Below are 20,856 nucleotides of genomic sequence, written 5' to 3'. Positions count from 1 at the left end.
AGAGAGAGAGAGAGAGAGAGCTTTCTCAGCTCATCATTCTGCTCGGGACCCTACAGGGTTTGGTGCAATTATAAATAAAATCCACTGTAATTATTTTTCCATGCATGTTTATTTTTATAGCAGATCCGCTATAGGCTTGAGTTGTCTTCTAACAAGGGGGCCGAGTCATGACATGTCTCTTAAGCTCCAAGGCTAATGAAAGAAAACAAACAATAAGAAGCTTCCATATGCCCTCAATGACGTAACCTGCCAATGAAACAGAAACGAGAGTTTTGTGGCTCTTTTGTGTTTAATGTTTTATAGTAGGACATTTAAAATCTGGTTTGTTTTATATATTATGCTCATGTTCAGTGAATTTGATTCCATGTAATGATCTGCACTCATAACCTACTTTCAAATACGATCACACTTCTTTAACTTATTAGCGTATTCCACGTTGAGAAATGTTTAATGAAACATGCCCAGTGTGATTGTAGAGGAACGTGTAAAGCAGCATGCCTGTGGCAGTATCCACTGTGTGTCATCAGCAGACTGCATTTTTACCAACATTACTGTTCCGAATTTCACATACTGTACTTCACATAATCAGGGGGCATTTCTCGTATTTGACTCACAGATAAGAAGGGTTTGACTGTTCCCACTCTCTGCTGAAAGGCAATATTGCTGTGGCTCGAATCGCAGTGATCATGCTGTGGAGCCCTGCAGCCTGGGCACAGTATGTGGTGTCAGAGGAACAAACACAGCAGGCTTTGTGTGTATGCTTCAATTGGAACTGTTGGGAAGAGCCTTGCGCTGCCCGGAATGGTCAGTGTTAATTAAGGATCACATTGTTTGCCTTAAGATCTCCAGACGAAGGGGGTCAGGAAGTCAGCGCATATTGTTCCCCCTGTGGGCTGCTGACTAAGGATACAGATCACTTTTAAGTCTGACTGAGAGAACAGAAAAGACAGCTTCTGTTGTTCACTGAGATTTTTTTAGGGGGTAGTTGCTTAAGACTTCAGTCTAATTAAATTTAAAATATGTAGTATCATTTCAGATTTTGGAGGATTTGGCTTGTTGGGAGCTTTACTCTCTTTGCTTTCATGCAGGATTAGGCATTTCTGTATGTCATAATTCAAAGAAATCTCTATGAAATAGTACCACTGTTGATTGTTGTTCATTTGTAACATATCTTAAGACTTATTAAAAACTCAAGACAAAAAATGGGAGTGTACTGATGTTTTCAGTTCAGTGTGAGAGCTATATAGAGGGGGCCTTGTCATGGGCAAAAACGTCCTGTGTCTAGTCTTCCTAGCTGCTGGAAAGAGGTCTTCAGGGAAGCACTGGAGGAGGGGGGAGGGAATGAAGTGAGCAAGCAGAGAATGTGGGGGAAGGGTACTATGGGAATGTTTTTACAGTCTGACCTGAGATCTTCCTTCTATTCTAACTCAGTCTTGCAGACATCCAGTTACCTAAGTTCTCAAACCCTATCGTTTGTGTGTGTGTGTGTGTGTGTGTGTGTGTGTGTGTGTGTGTGTGTGAGAGAGAGAGAGAGAGAGAGTTGTACAGATTATGTGAAGTAGACAGAGACACATTGCTGGGGCTATCTGAGAGCAGAGAGAGAAACAGAGGCTGAAATGTAAACAGATAGGGCTTATCTGGGACGCTGGAGATATAACAGAAGGCTTTTTCCTCTTGAAAAGACAGTCTGCATTTAGGTTGTTGCTTCGATCTTCGCAGAAAGAGATGTACATCTTCAGAGCTTTGTACCACACAACAGGCAACTATCAAAGCTAATTTGAAGAAATGGACAGTTTGCAGATTCATCACATAGAGAGCAAGGCAAACTGCATATAGTGCAGTGTCAGTAATAAACGACGCAATGTTAAAAACACTTGTGAGAATATATAAGAAAACAACAGGGTTTTTACAGATTACAGATACAATTTATCATCCATCTGAATTGAAGTAAAGTGGATATGTGTAGCTTCTACTTTTTTGTTTGCAAAGCAGTCAACCTGCTCTTGTCATTCATCGTCAGGGAAACTTAATCCCATTTTGCAGCTGCACGAGTTGTTATGGGGAGTAGAATCGGAGCTGGGATTGTGAACATGGATATGACTAATGCAGTGCTTAACTTTCCAAGAGCAAATGAACAGCTACCAGCCAAGCTGACCTACTACATACTACAAATACAGAATCAAGAAGAAAAAAAAAAAGCTTAGTAAAGACTGATTAAGCAACCTCAGTGAAATTCTAGGAAGCAAAAAAAAAAGATCACGCTGGATTTTGTACAAATAAAGTTGTAAGGAAAACTACAAAAGCCCCCAATCTATTTCTTTTTATAAGCTTTCATATGAGCTGGATTTTTAAAATTCTTATAAAGATGTAAAAAGCTGTAACAGCATGTCATCACCCCTAATGTGATTATAGAAGTGGCCAGCTTTTAAAGAGAGTCGTGTCATGGTTCGCATGAACACATGTGGTCAACATAAAATCTGGTGTTATATACCTGTGTCCCTGTCAAACATTATACGTACCCTGTTATGTGCTGTTACACACATGTGCTTATTTTAGCAGTGCGTATTTAAGGTGTGAAAGTGGCCTCAGAGAATGTGTTCGGTCTTGTCTATTAAAATTGCCTCAACTCAACTTAATCCGCCGTAGACATTCGGCCATGCCATGCTGATGCGAACGCAAATCTTTTTTTTCCAGTGAAACCTGATGCACCGAAAACATTTATCTACACACCAGGCGAAGAGAAAACCTTCTCAGTAGAAACCCAAGAGCACAATGCACCTATTCACAAATATGTCTCCCACATACACTGTTTTTAACTGCAACACCTATTTAAGCCTACTCATGTTCAGATATTAATTAGTGCTTAAGGCAAAAGATATGGCTGCTGTAAGGGGTGACACAGTTGCTTATGAAACTTAGATTAAGGCATGAAAAATGGTCAGAATTAGGTTGTAATTGATACTAAATTTAGTGAACTGTTCAGATTTATCCTAAGAATCGCTCAAATATATTTAGATATCGAAAACAAACACAACAATTGCATGTGTTACAAAAAAAAAAAAATCTGTTCAAATGCAAGGGCTCTAGGAAGAACTGAAAAGTACCAACATTTAAATATCTGGCTTTTAATAAAGGGTTTTAATAAACTTTCATTTGTCATTTATTAACCGACCAATATGTATCAAAAATACATTCTTTTACTCTTTAAAATTCTCAACCCCAATTAAGGTGCTCAAAATTAGTAATATTTCTATTCAGAATTTAATCTTTTTATCTAAACTTTCCAAAAAGTACACAAATAGTTCAAGCAATTGTAAAAAAAAAAAAAAAAAACGTGCTTAGTCCAAATAATTGTATTATGTGAGCATTGTGAGTGTAAGTGCCAGAAATCTGCATTTTGGGTATTGAATATACTTGGTCTGGTGTTACTCTGTGCCTCCTGGGTGAGTTCACACTGGAATCCAGGTTTAGGTACTTGCCAACCAGCAATCATTTCATGGCCCTCTCCCTGTAACAACAGCCTTTTCTTATTTTGACAACATGAAATGATTAAAACAGCACAATCCATTGTTTAACAGTCTGAACTAGGTTACACAACTTGCAATATATTTTACAAGCGGCCACTTGCATGCGCACGTGTTTCGGCATGCAGACACGGCGAAACAAATCAGATTGTTTGAGTGCGGAGTCAGAAATGACAAATAAAACGTCTGCTTAAATAATGCACAAAGCGAGAGTCCTTATAACAGCAGCGTTGCACAGAAGCACAGAGAAAGAAGTTTTTGATGAATGTTCTATAAAGAAATATCTGTAATCATTCAAAAATTTTCAAAAAATTCATTTATACAGCACGTTTATTGTTTGATGCAAACTATAACCAGTGCTTGTTTTATAAGACAAAAGAAGTCTGACCTGCTTGTGCCACTGACAGCGGTGGAGATTTATCTTTATACAAATGTTCTTTTTACAAGTGCCTCCGAAATTGTAGATTCGATGTGACGTTTGGAGAAATCACATTATATAACTGATTTATTTCACGCAATCTCAAAGGCTGGTGGTTACACGTATGACGTGCCGTGTTGCATTTCAGTGTTTGCCTCGCGGGATAGTGTCAAAAAGAAAAGAAAAGAGCCGTGACCGGTTTTACAGACTCACTTTGAGTTGAAAAAAATGGGTTGCATGACATTTCACAGGAGTATTTATTTGCTTCTCATCTTGATTGACATAGCAGTGAGGATGTGCACTTAAAATTCCTTACAGTGCATCAGCTGTGTTAGCTTAGCGTGGCCAATCCCATGCCACACGGTGACGTTTGTTCCTGTAAAGAGGAGAAAGAGCTGACGCAGAGTAGTTAGACGCAGTGTCTGCGGGGAGACTAAACAGCAGTCATTGTGTATTTCTCTCAGGTCCATTGCGAAGAAAGTGTTTATTCGCTGTTACATTCCTGTCCTCTAAGGGATCACAAAAAGCAGGTCTGTTTGGAGATATAATAATCTGAGATGTGTCAGATAATGTGCAGGCAAATAATCAGCCAAATCAGTCTGTTCTCGTGTTTTTTTGGGGGGAAAGGAATATATGTCGAGTTCATATATCACTCTTGATCCAGCAATAATACTGGTGAGACAGTATGTTACCACAGCCCTGGAGACTAGTTTATCATTGTATCTAGTTTATTACTATTGTGTGTGTGTTAATCAAAGTGGAAAAATATTTTGACACCATGAAATGCTCTGCCTGCATAAGCTTTATGTGTAGATTCTTCCAGCTCTCAGTCTTGGCTAAACTAAAGGGCTCGAAATGTGAAACTAATTTCACAACAGCACCAAGAGAGGTTTTGGTGTCACAGGAATGCACTGGAGATATAGTCTTTCTGACTGCATATGATGAATATCTGGAACAGAAATGCCAGATTGTCTTGGACACAGGGCAGTATAGGCTGATGACTTAGCGGACTATAGAGACACGCACTTTATAAAGAGTAGTGTTTATAAAATTGAAGCTGAAACTTTTAACACGAAGCACAATGGGGTGTTGTTTAATAATATAATAAATAACTTGATGGTGTAAGGCATGCGATATAACAGCATGTTTTCAAATGTTTTACACTTTACATCCACCTCCACCCTTATTTACATTTATAAGATTTGGCAGATGCTCTTATCCAGCGCGACTTACAATTATGTATTTTATACAACTGAGCAGTTCAGGGTTAAGGGGCTTTCTGGGATATGAACTCACAACCTTGCGATGAGAAATCCAACATCTACCTCTCATATATTACAGCACATTTTATATGCTATAATTTTGTGCCATGTCTGCAAAACAAGTGCCTATTATCACTTACGCTACAGCAGCTATAAAGACATTCCCTCAGCAGCCACTTTTTTATTACTGTCGGTTAATCGTAATGAAAAAGTCAATCTTCTCATTTTAATATGAAAATGCAAAGCACAAAGGTACAGCTTTACCTCCTGACTGTTACTAAGTAAAAATATAGGAGCCTCTATTCATAAATATAAAAAAGAATCGATATGCTTTTTTATCATATCATATACAAACCTATATGCTTTTATCATATCTATATCATTTACATATACATATATTTATTTATTTGTTAAATACTAACATTTTTTTTAAATGTACATTTGATCATGCTTAAAATATTATCACATCCTTCACATCCTTGTAAGTGAGCTGTTACTATAGAAACAATCTGGTAATAAATCGAGCGCATTACCTGCGCATTATTGCGATCTGTTTTGCAGATGGCACTACTGTCAGGTGTCGAAATTTTCCGGCACCTTTTTGATCAGTCATTTGAGCGTTCAGACTTATAATACACAATGTCTGATATTTGTTTTATCGTCGACTGTGTTTGAAGTGTTTACAGATCAGTGTTTATTTAGTAAAGCTTCTGGAAAATATCAGTGGTTTGCCATCTGTTTGCTGGTCACCAGGAATAGAAATCAAGCGATAAATGCAGATGTGGCTGGTTTGTGGATCTGGCATATCAAGGTCACACTTCTTGTTTCTTCTATGAGACATTGAAGACTTGTCACATGCTTTAATCACGCTTATGATTATGTGAAATAAACGCTATAGAGCAGTACTGGAACAATCCGATATTTCGGCTGAGAGAATGTTTTTTCTTCCTTCTGATCCTGTACACCTGTATGCATGCTGACCATTTAATGTTTATTATATTCAATGTATTTAATACTTCTCACACAGTATATCAAACCTGAACTTGGCTTTTGGCGATGCTGCTTGTCCTGCGAGAGAAATTTGGTGGTAATATAAACTTCTCTATTTGGTTTTATAACTAAATGCAATTTTCCTGCCTCTAAATTAGCACCCTGCTGGTTTCCATGAGTTGATTTATTGTGTGTTGATTAATGTTATTTAGTGTTCACTGCAAGCGCACCGAGGATTGTGTTCATAGTGTTCTAAACCACTGTCATAAGTATTAAGAGAATATAAATATGTGCTTGCCTCCTGGATTAATATTCTTATTCCAGTTTGCAAAGTTTTGCATTATTCATATACATATTTTCAGTTTCAGTATACAAACCAACATAAACAAAACCATGTAAATATTCTATGTCCTTCCATTTTCAAAAAGAGGGCAAATATGTAATTCAGGCTTCACTGACTGTAATTCTAATGCTTACAATTAGCAAGATAGGCATGCTTATCTCAGCATTAATGTGTTAGAAAGTGAATCTGGCAATGGACCCCAGCATGCGCTCATGCATGGCTGTACGACGACATCTTCCTTTAGAGCACATACAGTATGTATTTGTGTGTCAAGTCACATTTGGCCATCGCTCATAATTGAATGGAGGCCAAGGATGCTTGACTTACACAGTGTATAAATAAATCATCATAAATAAACAGGTGAATTATCCATGGCTTGATTTAGCATAAAGAGAGCTTCTCATTCATCTGTGTTAGTGGCTAACCCTGAAAGCACTTGGCCTGTGTGCCCTCTTTTTCTGCGCCCGTCACTGTGCATGCATACATGCTATATTAGTCTGGAATGCACTAAGTGCAAACTCCCACTGACAGCAGTCTTGACGTGGTGAAGCGAATAAGCAGACTCGCCCAGGATGCTGCACGTTCATAAGAATCTGACCAGAGTTTACAACTATTGTTTTTGAGACAAGGAAAACATGTTCAAAATTTAATTATGGGTTAGAATTATAACTGGCATTTATATGAAATGGAGCAGAAAATAATATTCAGTGGAACATGAGTCATGCCCTAAGCCCTGTTTATCTGATGATCACATGCTCGAAAATCTACTTAAATCAAACAATTATATGATAGGATGTCTAATCGAACACTTTGCCACTAATTGTTTAAGTAAATATAAGGGAAGGTGACTGCCGTTCAGAGAGGCCAAAATTGATCGTGGTGCTTTCGCATATCTGTAAATCAATCTGCTCAATATCTCAGCCAAGTCAAACACAGATTAGAAGTTGAGTTGTATGTGTGTGTGTGTTTTTTTTTTTTTCTTTTTTGCTCTTCTCTGCGGGGTAATTGAGCATGTTGTATCTGGTAGGTTTGCTGTTCCAGTGTTGTGTGCAGTGGAGTCTCGTGGGAGCCGGTGCAGGGGCTCAGGCTTCGAGGCCTCCATTGTTTACGCTGATGGTTTCCATATGCTGGCAGAGGGAGCAGCCAAACTCTCAGGGCCTGCGCCAGTAACCAGGAAGCTGTCCAGCGCTATCTGGAATACTTGGAAACATGGTGCAGCTTTGCAATAACCTAGAAGCGAGTGCAATGCTCAACAGTTGGGCTGCATTTAATTATTAAGTGACCTCTCAGAATGAGAAAATCCCAGGATGCCAAATGTTAGAAACTGGACAAAATTATCCCCAAGTCTTACAGTACAACAGAAAATACATTTCCCTGGTTGAGATTCAGCATTGTTACATATTTCTTAAACAGATTGTTTTTTGACCTTAAACTAAACCTCCGGAATAAACTGGGAGTGAGTGTATAACACCAATAAAAAGCAGTACATAGGAACAGTGCAACAGACACATAGACTTCACATTCATCTTTAATATTGTAGCATAGACAATTAGATAAGCAGAAAAGCAATAGTTTAGTTATACATGTTATTATTTATAATGTCTCTGAGTGTAATGTATTTTCTCTGTAAAATGATTGCACATTAACATTGCAGGAGCATATTTTTACACCTTTCATTACTACAGATGATAAAAAAAACAGACCCAGATTCAGGTTTCATACTGTTAAGCAAATATCCAAGAGTTTTTAGTTTAAGTACTTAGATTTATTAAAATGTTGACTTAATGTCAGGTTAGATTTTGCAAGCTAATCATCACACTCTACTTTTCAGCATTCTCTCAGCGTTTCCTTTCCTATTTGGACCCAGCTCCAGAATCATCTATTCTAATGGCATGAAAAGCGAAGCTGCAGTACTGATCCCAGGTCAGCTGCTAAGACTGTGTTGGTGCCAACTTAACCTGCTTCTCAGGAGAGGCCTTGCTTAATAATACGTAGACTCCCGCGGTTTCGGGAGGGCAGATTTCACTAACACTGAGGCATTGTGTACGTGCAGATTTATCATTTAACAGCACACCTGTTCCTCCTCGTCAGTTTCACTGATGCAGTTTCTCGCTCTGAGGCAGAAAAGGAGACAGCTGCACCCACAAGAAAAGAACCCGGGAAGACCTAAGGAAACACTGGCTTCATTTAAGCTGCCTTGTGGGAATTAATAAATAACACTAGCACGCACCTGACTGGAATGCTCAGGCCTTTTGCAGAACTCGCCGGAAATCACACACACAAGCACACATACACACACACATGCAGCTGATGAGGGTGACACTGTCACTCCTGTGTGTGTGTCTCCAGGAAAGGCCATCTGCACACTAAGTCTTGGCCTTGGTTGAATCTCTCTATCCAGGGTAGACAGAGCATCGCTTGATCCACTCTTTGCACTGTGATGCTAATGGAGCTGTGTTACTGAGAACGCACTGGTACTCCCACCATGTTTACATGGACAAGTCACATGTCTTTTTATAAACAGATCAACTACTAACAAATTACAACCACAACACATTTAAATTGCATTTTTTTTCTTATGCACGTATGCCTCACAATAGGCATTTACCTTTGTATTTTTTTTAAAGTGTAATCATGAACCATTTCCAAGAATATATAATAGAGTTGTGTGAAAGATTTGTGCAATTGTACACCAAAGTTTCTTTTTTTTAACAGACCTAATTATTTTCATGTGAGTGCTCAGCCCACATTGAAGAACTCCAAATTATTGTTTGCTGTTACCAAGAGTGGTTTGTGTGATTAGTTCGAGAGATTTTATCTGTTGGCCTTTTCCAAATTCACCACATCTATTGTGCAACTGAAAGCCTTAAGCGGTCCTCTGATTTGTATAGGCTTTTCTCCATCCTGTGTCTCAAAAACATGGCATGTATTTCCTAACAAAAACAAAGTGCTCAGGCGCAGCCAGAGAATCGGTCTTCTACTATTTCCAGCAAGAATGCACTTAAATGGCACAGCCGTGCTCCCAGTACATGCTTCAAGTAAATCATGTCTTTTAGAAGACATTAACATATGGCACAGAGTGGAAGGGTGAAAGATGTTGTAGTTGTAAACAACATTACATTTCTGAGTTGGATGTGCCATTAATTTTCAGGGTTGTAAAAATATTTTCCATATGGAATCTGCAGATTTTTTGGATTTCTCCCGATATTTATTGAAATGAGCAAAACATGGTTGCACATGAAATATGTTGTCAGTGCTTGGAACCACAACATTCCACAAGAGGACTAGCAGTAATGCATTAAGCAAACAAAACAAAAAGTTTAGTGTACTAAAAACTGCTGAAAGGGGATTTGATATTTTTTTCTTATTTAAGTATTGATTAACAAAACAGATACATTCCATGATTCGGAATACAATACAGTGTTTACATACATATATGTAGATCAATAAACAAAAAATGAAAATAAAAATTAAAAAAGGAAGCTTTAAGGGCTTTGTTGGTGTCACGTGAAATAACGTTCCCAGCGTTCCTCTGCCATGAAAGCCACATAGTTATCAATCATTATCACTGACAGATTCTTTCCAACGATAATATGCCGAATCGGCTGCGGTCATCGTCAATGTTTCAGGTTAGCACTTTCCTTAGGTCCTCGTTTGCTAACATATATACCTAATTCAAAGCAGATCAGTGGTTTTATGTGGAGGTTTTAGTGTTTTCTTGTGTTATACCAGTGTGGGACCCATCTGCTTCTGATTTCCTCCTCCCTTCAGTCATGTAGGGCTTGATTGGAGGGCCCTCTCCAGCTGCGAGCGATGACTGCCGTGCTATGGTATTTGTCCTGTTACAGGGAGGTTGGCTCTGTTGCACGATCTCAGCCTCCTCCATCCTCCTTAGGGGACACAGCTGGAGGGCTGAGAAAGGGGGGAGACACTGCTCTAATTCGATTCCCTATTTTACCTCCAGAACAGCTTATAGTCACTGGATACATGCCTCTAATGTTCCAAGCAGCCATCAGCCTAGAAGCATGAGTTTTTCTTGAAGATAGTTACAGCATACTGATTCCAACACAGTTAGACAGAGTGGTTGCAACATCTATGTGTATAGGCGCCTCTGTCCTTGTGGTGAAAAATGTAGGTTTTTATTTTTGTGGGCAAATATCCTACTTTCAAGGCAAGCTAACACAGGAACAGCCTGAACTGTCTTTAGACATCCTTCTACTTTGTCCAATATTCTAGGGCTGAGATTTAGGCTGAAGTGGTCATGCTGCTTTTAGAGCAGTGCACTGAGTTCAACTGTGTAAACAGTCTGTGCAACCAAAATTCAAAGGCCTTGGCACCAATCTGTAATTTAGACTGAGCCGTTAGTTTGTGTATTCATTATAAAATGTTGCCTTCAAATACAGGCAATTTGGTATGTCTTAGAGCAATACTGTGTTATAGACCATTAAAGCTTGTGGGGTTTTCCTTTCTCTTCTTTGCTATTCTTTTTTTTATTTCTTGTAAAAGAGACATTTAGATGTAACCAGATGTAGACTAAGATCCGAATTCTTTTTATTGGAAATACAGCTGCTTTCATACATTCCCTGATATTTGGTCATACAGGAAACAAAATATTACAAATTCAGATCAGCTTTCTCCAAAAATGTTTATAAATGAAATCTAAAAAAAAAAAAAAAAAAAAATTTAGTCCAGCAGTTGTAAAGAGAATATCGCAAGCAGGGGTTCAGTCCATGATGCATCACAATGCTGCTGCAAAGAGAATTTAAAATGAATATGAGGAAATAAAGTGAGTGATTTGTCAAGAAAAGATCATCAGATGTGTCCTATAAGAGCTTCGATAATGTATTTGATTGATTAAGTTTACTTGAATTGAGAAAATGTGCAGCGATATTATAGCTCATATTATACATGACATCATAAACAGAGGGCATTATGTTGCTTAAAGAGCATAGAGCATAGTGTTTTTAGTGTGTTCATTCCATTAAGCTGGAGTTACACCTAAGACTTAATAAATCACAACAATGGAAAGTATGAATCAGTTGGACTGAGGTCAGTTATGTTAGGGGTTTTTATTATTTTTCCCCTGTCCTAAAGCTCCCCACCCACACCAGTCCTACGGCGATGCTTGATCGGCCTTGCGTCAGTCCATTTGTGAAGTTTAGAAATGTAGCCACAAAGCTCATGGTTTCCAGCTGCTGCTAAGCAGGGAGATGGTCTGTTGACAGTGGTTGAGTCATATTGTTTAAGGTTGGGGTGTGTGTGTGTGTGTGGTGGGGGGTTCTGTCACATGCAGCAAGCCTGTTTTGACGCATGTTGCTCATTGCACACTGGAGCAGATGCTAATGATTTCACCTTCCTTAACTCGTCTGGGACCAGTGCAACATATCCACCATCTCTCATCCTTACTACAATCTGAAATCAGCTTCAGGCACAGAAACCTCTCACCCACAGAGAGAGGAACTAATATGATATGATAAGCTTCACATGAACAGATCAGGGCCTCAGAAGGCTCCTTTTATCACCTGTTTGAAAAGAGCTCGTGAGGTGAAATATTTGAAGACAATGATTGGGTTAGTTTCTGTCTCTTTTTTCTTTATCTTTGCTTTAAAGACAGATTGTTTAAAAGTAGTACACACATGCTGAATAGAATACAGAGATGTCACATCATATTCAGCAAAATCCTATATGTGATGAAGTGATTGAAAAATCTGCATTTAGAATGCACATTCGTGGAGTGGTTGGATTCTATAGTTCAAATGATGGCTGTATGTTTGTATTGCATACACTTCTGGTTTGCATTATAAAGGCTTTGGTTTGCCAGTGATGAACTGGTGACAGTAGGGGAGTTTTTGCTTTGGCAGTTTGCATGGCTGTAATATTGCTTTGCCATAAATGTAATGCACACTGTGTTTTGTCCTGTTAAAAGGAAATAAACCGACTTGTGGCATTTTCTAAACTTGTTTGTGTTGGATGTTGGCATTTCACGATCTCCCATAACAGCGACCTAAAACTCTTGTTTGTGACACACAAGGGAAAATCTGAGTTTTCCTTCTTGTAGTTGTGGCCTAGATATCAATGCCAGCATTAACTCAGTCAAGCTAAAACCATGCCCACGTCTGTGAATGTGTCTCGCAATTAAAAACCCTTTGGAGCACATTAAACAAATATTTATAATAGCATCTAAGCCTTGGCTAATACCGTAAACAGTTTATAAAACACAGCATACACACCATTTTTGTTTAGGCGTTTAGTGGACAATTTTGCTATTAAGCTATTTGTCCAAATTGTATTAGTTCTTCTGGTTGAATAGGAGCAGTAATGTTATAACAATACAGCTATACAACATTTTAAAATACTTTTGTATTACACATACCAATGTGTGGTCTGGTGATGAATCAGGTGACAAGTTGTCACTCTGAACTCAGCACTTCAGTCCTTCAGGATTATAGAAACTTTGATCAGAAAAATAAGCAACTTGTCAAACTAAATATTCTGTTTCTCTATTACAGGCTCGGCCCAAAGGTGAAGGTCTGACACCTTATCAAGGAAAGAAGAGGTGCTTTGGAGAATACAAGTGTCCCAAATGCAAAAGGAAGTGGATGAGTGGAAACTCCTGGGCCAATATGGGACAGGAGTGTATCAAGTGTCATATCAACGTGTACCCTCACAAACAGGTGCAACACAGCTTTCACTACATTTTCCAATGTAGTTCACATACATCCCAGAGTATATACTGTGCAAACATCTCAAATTACCTGTGTGCATGTGAGTCCAGTGGTGACTGATAAGTATAATTGCATAATGTACACACACTGCTCTGTGCGGTGAAATTTTTGTGGTGGTTGGGGCACCTTGAAACCTGAGATTGAACCCAGGCATTCTCCTAAGTAAAAAACTCAGTGTTTCCTTTTCCAGGAAATTGTGTTCAAATGAGCAGATGAAGTCTGATTAAAACCAGAACAACTCTTGTTTATTCTCAGTAAAGAGTATTAATTGAATTTAATGGCTAAAAAGATGACACACAAACTCTGGGCCTTAGTGTTGTTCAGTTACTGCACATTTAGTCTAAGTTTCTGGAAAGTATGGATTAAATTAAAAGGGTCAAATATAGAAGCATTGACTGTAGTCATTGTCCTCAAATGTGGCTTTGAAAAAAAAATAATAATAATGAGAACCTAATCAGTCTCAAGAGGCTCGTGGGAAAAGGGTGCTCTTTCCATTGAGTTTGTCTTGGTTAAGTTTTGTCTTGCAGGCAAATTCTTTGCTATTTAAGCATCACCGCTTCACATATTTGCCACTATTTTGCATTGAAGGTGTGCAGCCTCTGGGAGAAGGGTTCCTACACAAGGCGATCTCATCTTAGAGGCTTACACATGTAAAGTTTTGTAGAAGAGACGCTTGTTGAGATGACGAGATGTCAGAGTTGTCACCAACAAACTAGCTGAAGTACAATTGTGAATTGAATGTGATTTGTGTGGCATTATACCTTATGCAATGCAGTTTTTTTTATTATTATTATAACGAGTAGGCCTATTTATAGATCGAGAGATTCACCAGAGAGAAACTCATGTCATCCCAAAGGAGAGATTATAACTGACAGGGTTGAAAATGCAGCACTACGTTTCTTAGTCTAAAGTAGTTAACTGTTTTAATATCAATATGAACAAATACAATGGAAGTGTTTTGATGAATTATATTGCAATCATGCTTTTATTAAAAGTTCGATTAATGGATAATGTACAAGTCAATGTATCAGTCTGGTAACATAAAGGTGCTAATTCGTTGGCCCATGTTGGTTTTCTGTAATTAAATATATAAACTTGTTAAACTGGGCACAATGGTTGTGCAGTGGTAGCATTACATTCTCACAGCTCCAGGGTCCCCAGTATAATCCTGAGCTCAGGTTACTGTCTATGTAATGTACATGTTCTTCTGGGTTTTCTGGGTTTCCTCCCACCATGCAAAATAAAAGACATAAAAGGCTAGCTACACTACATTGCCCCAGATGAATCTATGCAAACATGTTACCTTGTAATCAACTACCATCATATTCAGGGTGTCCTCTCAACCTCATTGCAGTGCTCCTGATCCACAGCAACCCTGACCAATAGAAAGAGGTTACAGAAGATGACTAAGTCAATAGGTTGTACTTTAAAATGCACTACTACACAGCAGAACTACACAGCATTTATTTTACTCCAGATGTGCTCACTTGCTTTAGCTATGTTAGTTCATCATTGTCACCATCTGCCAAGCTGAAATTCATTCAGTGAGGACATTAAGCTCATGTCCTGAAAAATGTGGTCATTTCCTGAACTCATGAATGAGGTGGATTTTACAGCCAGGGTGGACTGAGAGAGAAGATTCAGGGGTAGATGTTTTGTCTCTATGGTTATGAGTAGGCAGCCACCTCTTTTTTCCCCCATAAATCTTGTGTTTATTTGTCCATGCTGAAGAGGTGTTGCTGTCCCACAGTATAATATTAATCTTTCCCAAAAGTAAGTGAAAGTGTCTCAATATTGCCCTTTGCCACACTGGAGTCGAATAAAGAAACCCAGTGCCAGAAATCTATTTAAACGATATTCAGGACCGCGTCCGTCAGTCTCCAGTTTAATCTCTCACTCTGTGAGTGCGACTGACATCTTGTATGAACAGACTAGAAGCAAAGGTGCAATTCTGCAGTCCCTAAAATGTTGCAGCTTGGCTGTGCTCTTTTGTTGTTCGAAGGTAATTCATTCCAGTTATTAGGCTCATAAGCCAAACGCTTAATCCAGAGCAGTATCCGATATTCCCTAATATTATCATTCGTAAAGCCCTTCACTCATGAATAAACACTCGAGTGTAATACTACATTGCCTCCTCCCAATGACCTGTGTAGCTTGGATTTCCATCATTTATAAAATACAGCTGAAACACAATGGAAAGAATAACAGGGTCATGAACAGATTCAAAAGAAGCAATGAGTGGGAAAACAAATGATTGTGGAGGTGTTGTTAGTGATCAACAGCCAAAACCTGCTGGCTCCCACCCATATTCTCATGGTCTTTTGCATAATTTCCAAGAATAGTATTCACTGGTGACAGTATCGTCAACTGTCGTGCTGGTGTGTAACTTTTGCAGGAGTAAGCATGCAAGAGAGATGGGATCCAGGAATTATTTCCAAAGCCACTGAAATTGTTTCAGTGATCAGGATATAATATCCAGTACCAGATCAGTGATGTTTGACACGCCCTGACTGATGGATCGGAATTGTGGTTTGAAAGCTGAACCCATATGATTTTTCCATAATAATGGGCTTCAAGGCCTCATCACCATTTCTCAAAAAGGCCACAGCCCAAGTCGGGTATTGAGGTGAAGAAAGATTTATTGTGGAGGAACCCATTTGAACGAAATGCTGCATATTAATGGTGGCGTATTCTCTTTTCCCAGCGTCCTCTGGAGAAGCCTGATGGCCTGGATGTTTCTGACCAGAGCAAGGAACACCCGCAGCATCTGTGCGAGAAGTGCAAAGTCCTGGGCTACTACTGCCGCCGCGTGCAATAAGGATCTGCAGGGTCATGCCCACTCTTGCCTCGCTCTCCCTCAGCTAATCTTCCCCTCTGCCCTCTCCACGAAGAGCTCCAAGTAAAAATGTGCCAAAATGTTTGTTTTTTTTGTAAATATTGCTAATGAAATTATGGCCTTGTGTATCAAAAGTGCAAAAAAAACACACTTATTTTGATATGTGTATAATTGGTGATTGAACATTTGTTTTAGAAGGGTGTCACTGCCAGTATTGATATCCAAACCGGGCACAATGGGTGACCTCAACCTTGTGCTCTCTGACTGCGTGTTTACAGACTGCCATCATTTTCCCTGTCAAGTGAACTATGTGGATGTGCTGAGTGGTAAAGGTATTATATTAGTTCAGTCACACAGGGCCGAGTATGCCTTGCAATGTTCTTTGGGTCAACAGCACACCAATTTAACTGTGAATTAACAGGGGCTATTGTACTAGTCATCCCTGGATTTATGTTCCATATTTATTTGTAATGTTTTTATATCGTCGTGCAATTGATTCAACTTAACTGGGATTTGTATGCACATATTGTTTAACCCCACCTCTTACCATTAGAAACTACTGTAGGATAGCATGATTTCGTGAGAAACTTTCTTTTGACACACACAAACACACATATATATATATATATATATATATATATATATATACACACACACACAGTATTGCAAGATAACTTACCAAGCACTACAACATTCAACAGGATGTCAGGAAGTACCAGAGTTAACATTTTGAAAGGATTTTTAATGATTTTTTTTTTTTTTTTTTTTTTTGGACAGTAAAGAAATGCAACATACAAAAGTCTAAGTTGGTAGCACATGTAGATTCACAATATTACAGGTCTGAATGCTACAGCTCCTTACGGGATACAGGATAGAATCAGTATTAGAATCGACACCTATCAGGTACCGTATGAAGTATGTCATAACGTTTAAGGCCTGCTAAAGTATGTATCTATGCAATCCTACATTGGGTTTGTCTTCAAATATCTGAAGTGCGGGATGTGTATTACGTTTATTATTAGCATTTATTAGTGGATCTATAAAAGTACTTAGTACTGTGTTTAAAAAAAAAAAATCAGTCAGACCAGCTTTGTTGTATGCATACTTATCTGATGTCTTTTATGGTCTATAATGGTGTAAAAAGTTCTTTTGACTATATATGTTTGGTCTTTTCATAAAGTGCATTTATGGATAGTAGTGATATCACAAAACGAGTTTTTTTAACATTTCATCTCTTTTTGAAGATTCATATGTCATGGCTGTATAAAAGCTTTGCTTTTGTCTGCATTTCCAGATTATTGACAGAATTGACAAATGATGGATTAAGTCCCATCAGATCTGTGATCTTTTGTATTTTTTTTGGGAAACAATTGCCAGTCTAGATGAAATGGAGGTAATGTGGCTGAGAAGTGAAAAGAAAAAAAAAAAAGGACAATGTATGTTATATCGAAACGCCTCGAAAGGGCTTAAACTGACATGGTGTGGTTTAGGTTACAGTTGGTTTAACACATGATATCTGGGAAGTATTTGAGGAATGTAGTTTACTGTAAAGGTTTTTATCATGGGAGACGAACGTAAAAAAATTCAACGACAGAAAGACTATACTGTAGTTTACCTCTGTTTTCTAAGCAATTACTTTATATACTAAGTAATACTAAGTGATCACATCTGAGTGTGATCAAAGGGCAGTACATATTTTATAACTTTAAATGTAGCTTTATTTTGTATAACAATGGTCATTTGTAGACACAGAAATTACAGGCAGAATATCAAAAGTTAAAAGTCTAGATGTACATATAAAGCACACATTTCTCAATTTTATAGAATGTGTATAATTGTTTACTAAACTTTAGAAGTCCTAACCTCATATATATATATATAGACTGTTTGATTTTATAAGAAGTAAACCATGCCTGAAGGGATCGGTGTAAAATGCTTTAAGAGATGATGTGAAATGTTGAGATTCCAGAAGGTAAATGTCATGTCTCATGCTGGTCTAAGATGTGAAAATGATGGGGCGCTAAAGTAACGGACCCATTAGCACTGAAAACATGAAACCATTATATATTTTCCCCTTCATTTAATACTGTTTGTGTTGCCTTAGATTTGAGTGGTAAATTATCACTACATTCTGCTACCGAGGAATCAGCAGTGAGATAGGAAGATCCCCGTGCCACAAAACCAGTGCAAAACCAGTCCTGCAATTTCATCTGTCTTATTCTTCAGCTCCTACATTAGTCAATGAATAGAGTTTCGCTGTGGAATCTTGTAGCTAATAGCTCTTCTGTGCCTATATTGGTACAATGCAGGTTTTACTTCCAGCCTCATATTGCTTGGAAGGAGTTGTGTTTTAATCGTCGTGTAATACTTCAGAGTCTTGTTTTCCCTCAGTAAAAAGCCAAGACATCAGTGTAATCGCTCGCTGCTGATTTATAAAACTCAACACAAAACTACATTAAAGAGGTTTTTTTCTTTCCAGAAGTAAATTGCCTGTAGTAGTATTGGCTCTCGTGTCCCCTTTCATTTTTGTGTAGGAGCAAGACTTCCTTGAAAAAATGGATTTAATAAAGTACAGATTTTTATGGCTAAGATTTTAATTAGGTTATTAGGGTTCCTCAGTTTGTTTTCTTTTCTTTTTTTTTTGTTTTTTTTTGTTTAACCCTGTGATGTGCTCGTTTTGCTCTTCCAGCCAGAGAGGCGATCGCAGATGGTGATTTACATGCATTTACAAGTGCTTTTGCAATTGTGTCTGTCTTGAAATATGTTATACTTGACTTTTTATAGCTCACTCTCAACGTCAACTTGTTTTTCTGTGTATTTTGGAAACCAGTATAGATGTGGAAATTATTGCAATTTGAAACCAGATGCAAATGTTTTTCTTTTGTCTTTTTTTTATTTTTTCCCTTTCAAAGATACAATTGTATGTTCGCTTTTCTGTATATATTCGATAGCCATTGTCATTAGCTCTTTTCAATGTTATGATGCAATATTCGAATTGTTTATGCGAAAAAAGGGCCGTTTTTTTTTAAGCTACAAAAGAGCTGGGAGTTTTTACATTGTTTTACAATAATCTTAAGGTTTTATCCTACAGAAATATTTATGGAAAGTCTTTCTGCATTTTCTTTTTTTCTTGTGTGTGTATAAAAAGCAACAGAACTACACTATGAAGGAAATATTGATGATGACATAATATGATTGAGAGGTTGGTACATAATTATTATGCCCTTTCAAGCCATTTAATGCTTTTTTGTTGTTGTTGTTATTTTAGAGCTTCTCAGTGTATACAGTAACTTTACATAGTACAAACACAAGTGCTTTAATATGGCTATAAAATCACAGCGTCTCTGCACAGATGTTTAGAATAGCAGTTCTAGGAAAGCAATAGCATTGTAATAACTAACACTTCATGTAAGAAACTGACTCACACCACTGTAAGTCAAACTGTATCGAACTGTGAGTGTTTTAATGTCACCAGTTAATTCACCAGGTCAAAGAATGAATATGAATTTTCTTCATCTTGTTTTTGAGATTAAGATTTCGCCTAACTGTGTGTGAGACAAAGAACTGTAGCTGAGTTTGCATGTGCATGTATTTTTTAACAGATTTATTAAGTATCCTTTTGTGCAATTCTATTATTTAATATTAGTTCAATGTAATTTCTTGGAAAACGTGCTTTCATAGAGTTCACCTCGCAAGTAACGGATTGTTGTATAATTAAATGCCTTTATTCACTTGTAGGGTATATTAGATGAATACATATTTACTGAATGTACTGATGACTCGCTCATGTGACAAGTTAGAATCTCGTGTTTATGATGTCTGTAACATTTTGAAATCATATTGGATTGGACGGAGCGACAGCGTGATGGAGGTTTTTAAAGAGAGAACAACTGTTGCTTAATGTCCATGAAATGGCATTCCGATATGTGCCTTATTTGTTAGCTAGAAAAATCGAATATTTTGTGCTTTTAGGGTTTGTTGAATTAAAACATTGAATCTAAATTCATTTTTTGCGTCTTCTCTTTTTTTGGATTCATTTACAACAGCATTCATTTCTTCTGTTTAATGCATGTGTCAAGGTTTCTGTATATGTTTTGGCTCTCAGCGTGAGTTGAGAAATCTTCAGTCTTTCACTTGGAAGGCAGTACGCTTTTGATTAATGATTAAGAGTATGGTCCTGTGGGGTGATGCTCGTGTAACAGAAATCCAGGTTTAAATCCAGCCTCAGGAGTAGTTATCATTCTGACATCAGGTTCATATATTGTTGAAAAGGCTCATGAAGAGAATTTCCGTCACTGCATACTTTCAGTACATTTCACTGAAGCAAATTTATATTTTTTTGCCACACGGCACACAGTAAAAAAGACAGATGCCTCTTTTTCTTACCGTTCAACATTATGGCTTGTGATGATTGTAAACATGTGAGTGCTACATGAGAAAGTTGGAGCTTGGCAGGGGGACAGATGTTCCTCTTGGAGCCAAGTTTCTGTAATTGAACTACATATTCCAAATCACTAAAAACTTCACAAAAGGGTGGAGGCCCAAATTATATCAAGTTTGTTTTACAACAATGTAGACTTAAACAGAGCAGGGAATGTGAGCGTCTCCATGGCAACACTGTAACCTGAGAAGTCAAACAAACCTTATGATCTCAGCTTACATATGGTTTTATTTAAGTGGACTGTTTTTTCCCCCACAAAGATTCATAATTTACTTTCATAAAGCATTACTGTGATAAGCTACACCTCCACCTCAACA

At 37.9% G+C, this 20,856-nt stretch overlaps 1 protein-coding gene across 1 annotated transcript in view; it reads left to right on the top strand.

Annotated features, from left to right (window-relative positions):
- Positions 1–20,104, top strand: part of zcchc24 (zinc finger, CCHC domain containing 24) — a 30,198-nt gene extending 10,094 nt beyond the window's left edge. Inside the window, exons 3-4 of the mRNA XM_046877269.1 lie at positions 13,047–13,211; positions 15,967–20,104. Coding sequence (XP_046733225.1) covers positions 13,047–13,211; positions 15,967–16,080 — 279 coding nt within the window. The 3' untranslated portion in view covers positions 16,081–20,104. The remainder of the gene's footprint in view (positions 1–13,046; positions 13,212–15,966) is intronic.
- Positions 20,105–20,856: the final 752 nt, after the last annotated feature.

The sequence above is a fragment of the Silurus meridionalis genome, chromosome 2, assembly GCF_014805685.1.
Source record: "Silurus meridionalis isolate SWU-2019-XX chromosome 2, ASM1480568v1, whole genome shotgun sequence".
Classification (NCBI taxonomy): Eukaryota; Metazoa; Chordata; class Actinopteri; order Siluriformes; family Siluridae; genus Silurus; species Silurus meridionalis.
Note: the sequence above shows the minus strand (reverse complement) of the source record. Positions and strands in the feature narration are given on the sequence as shown.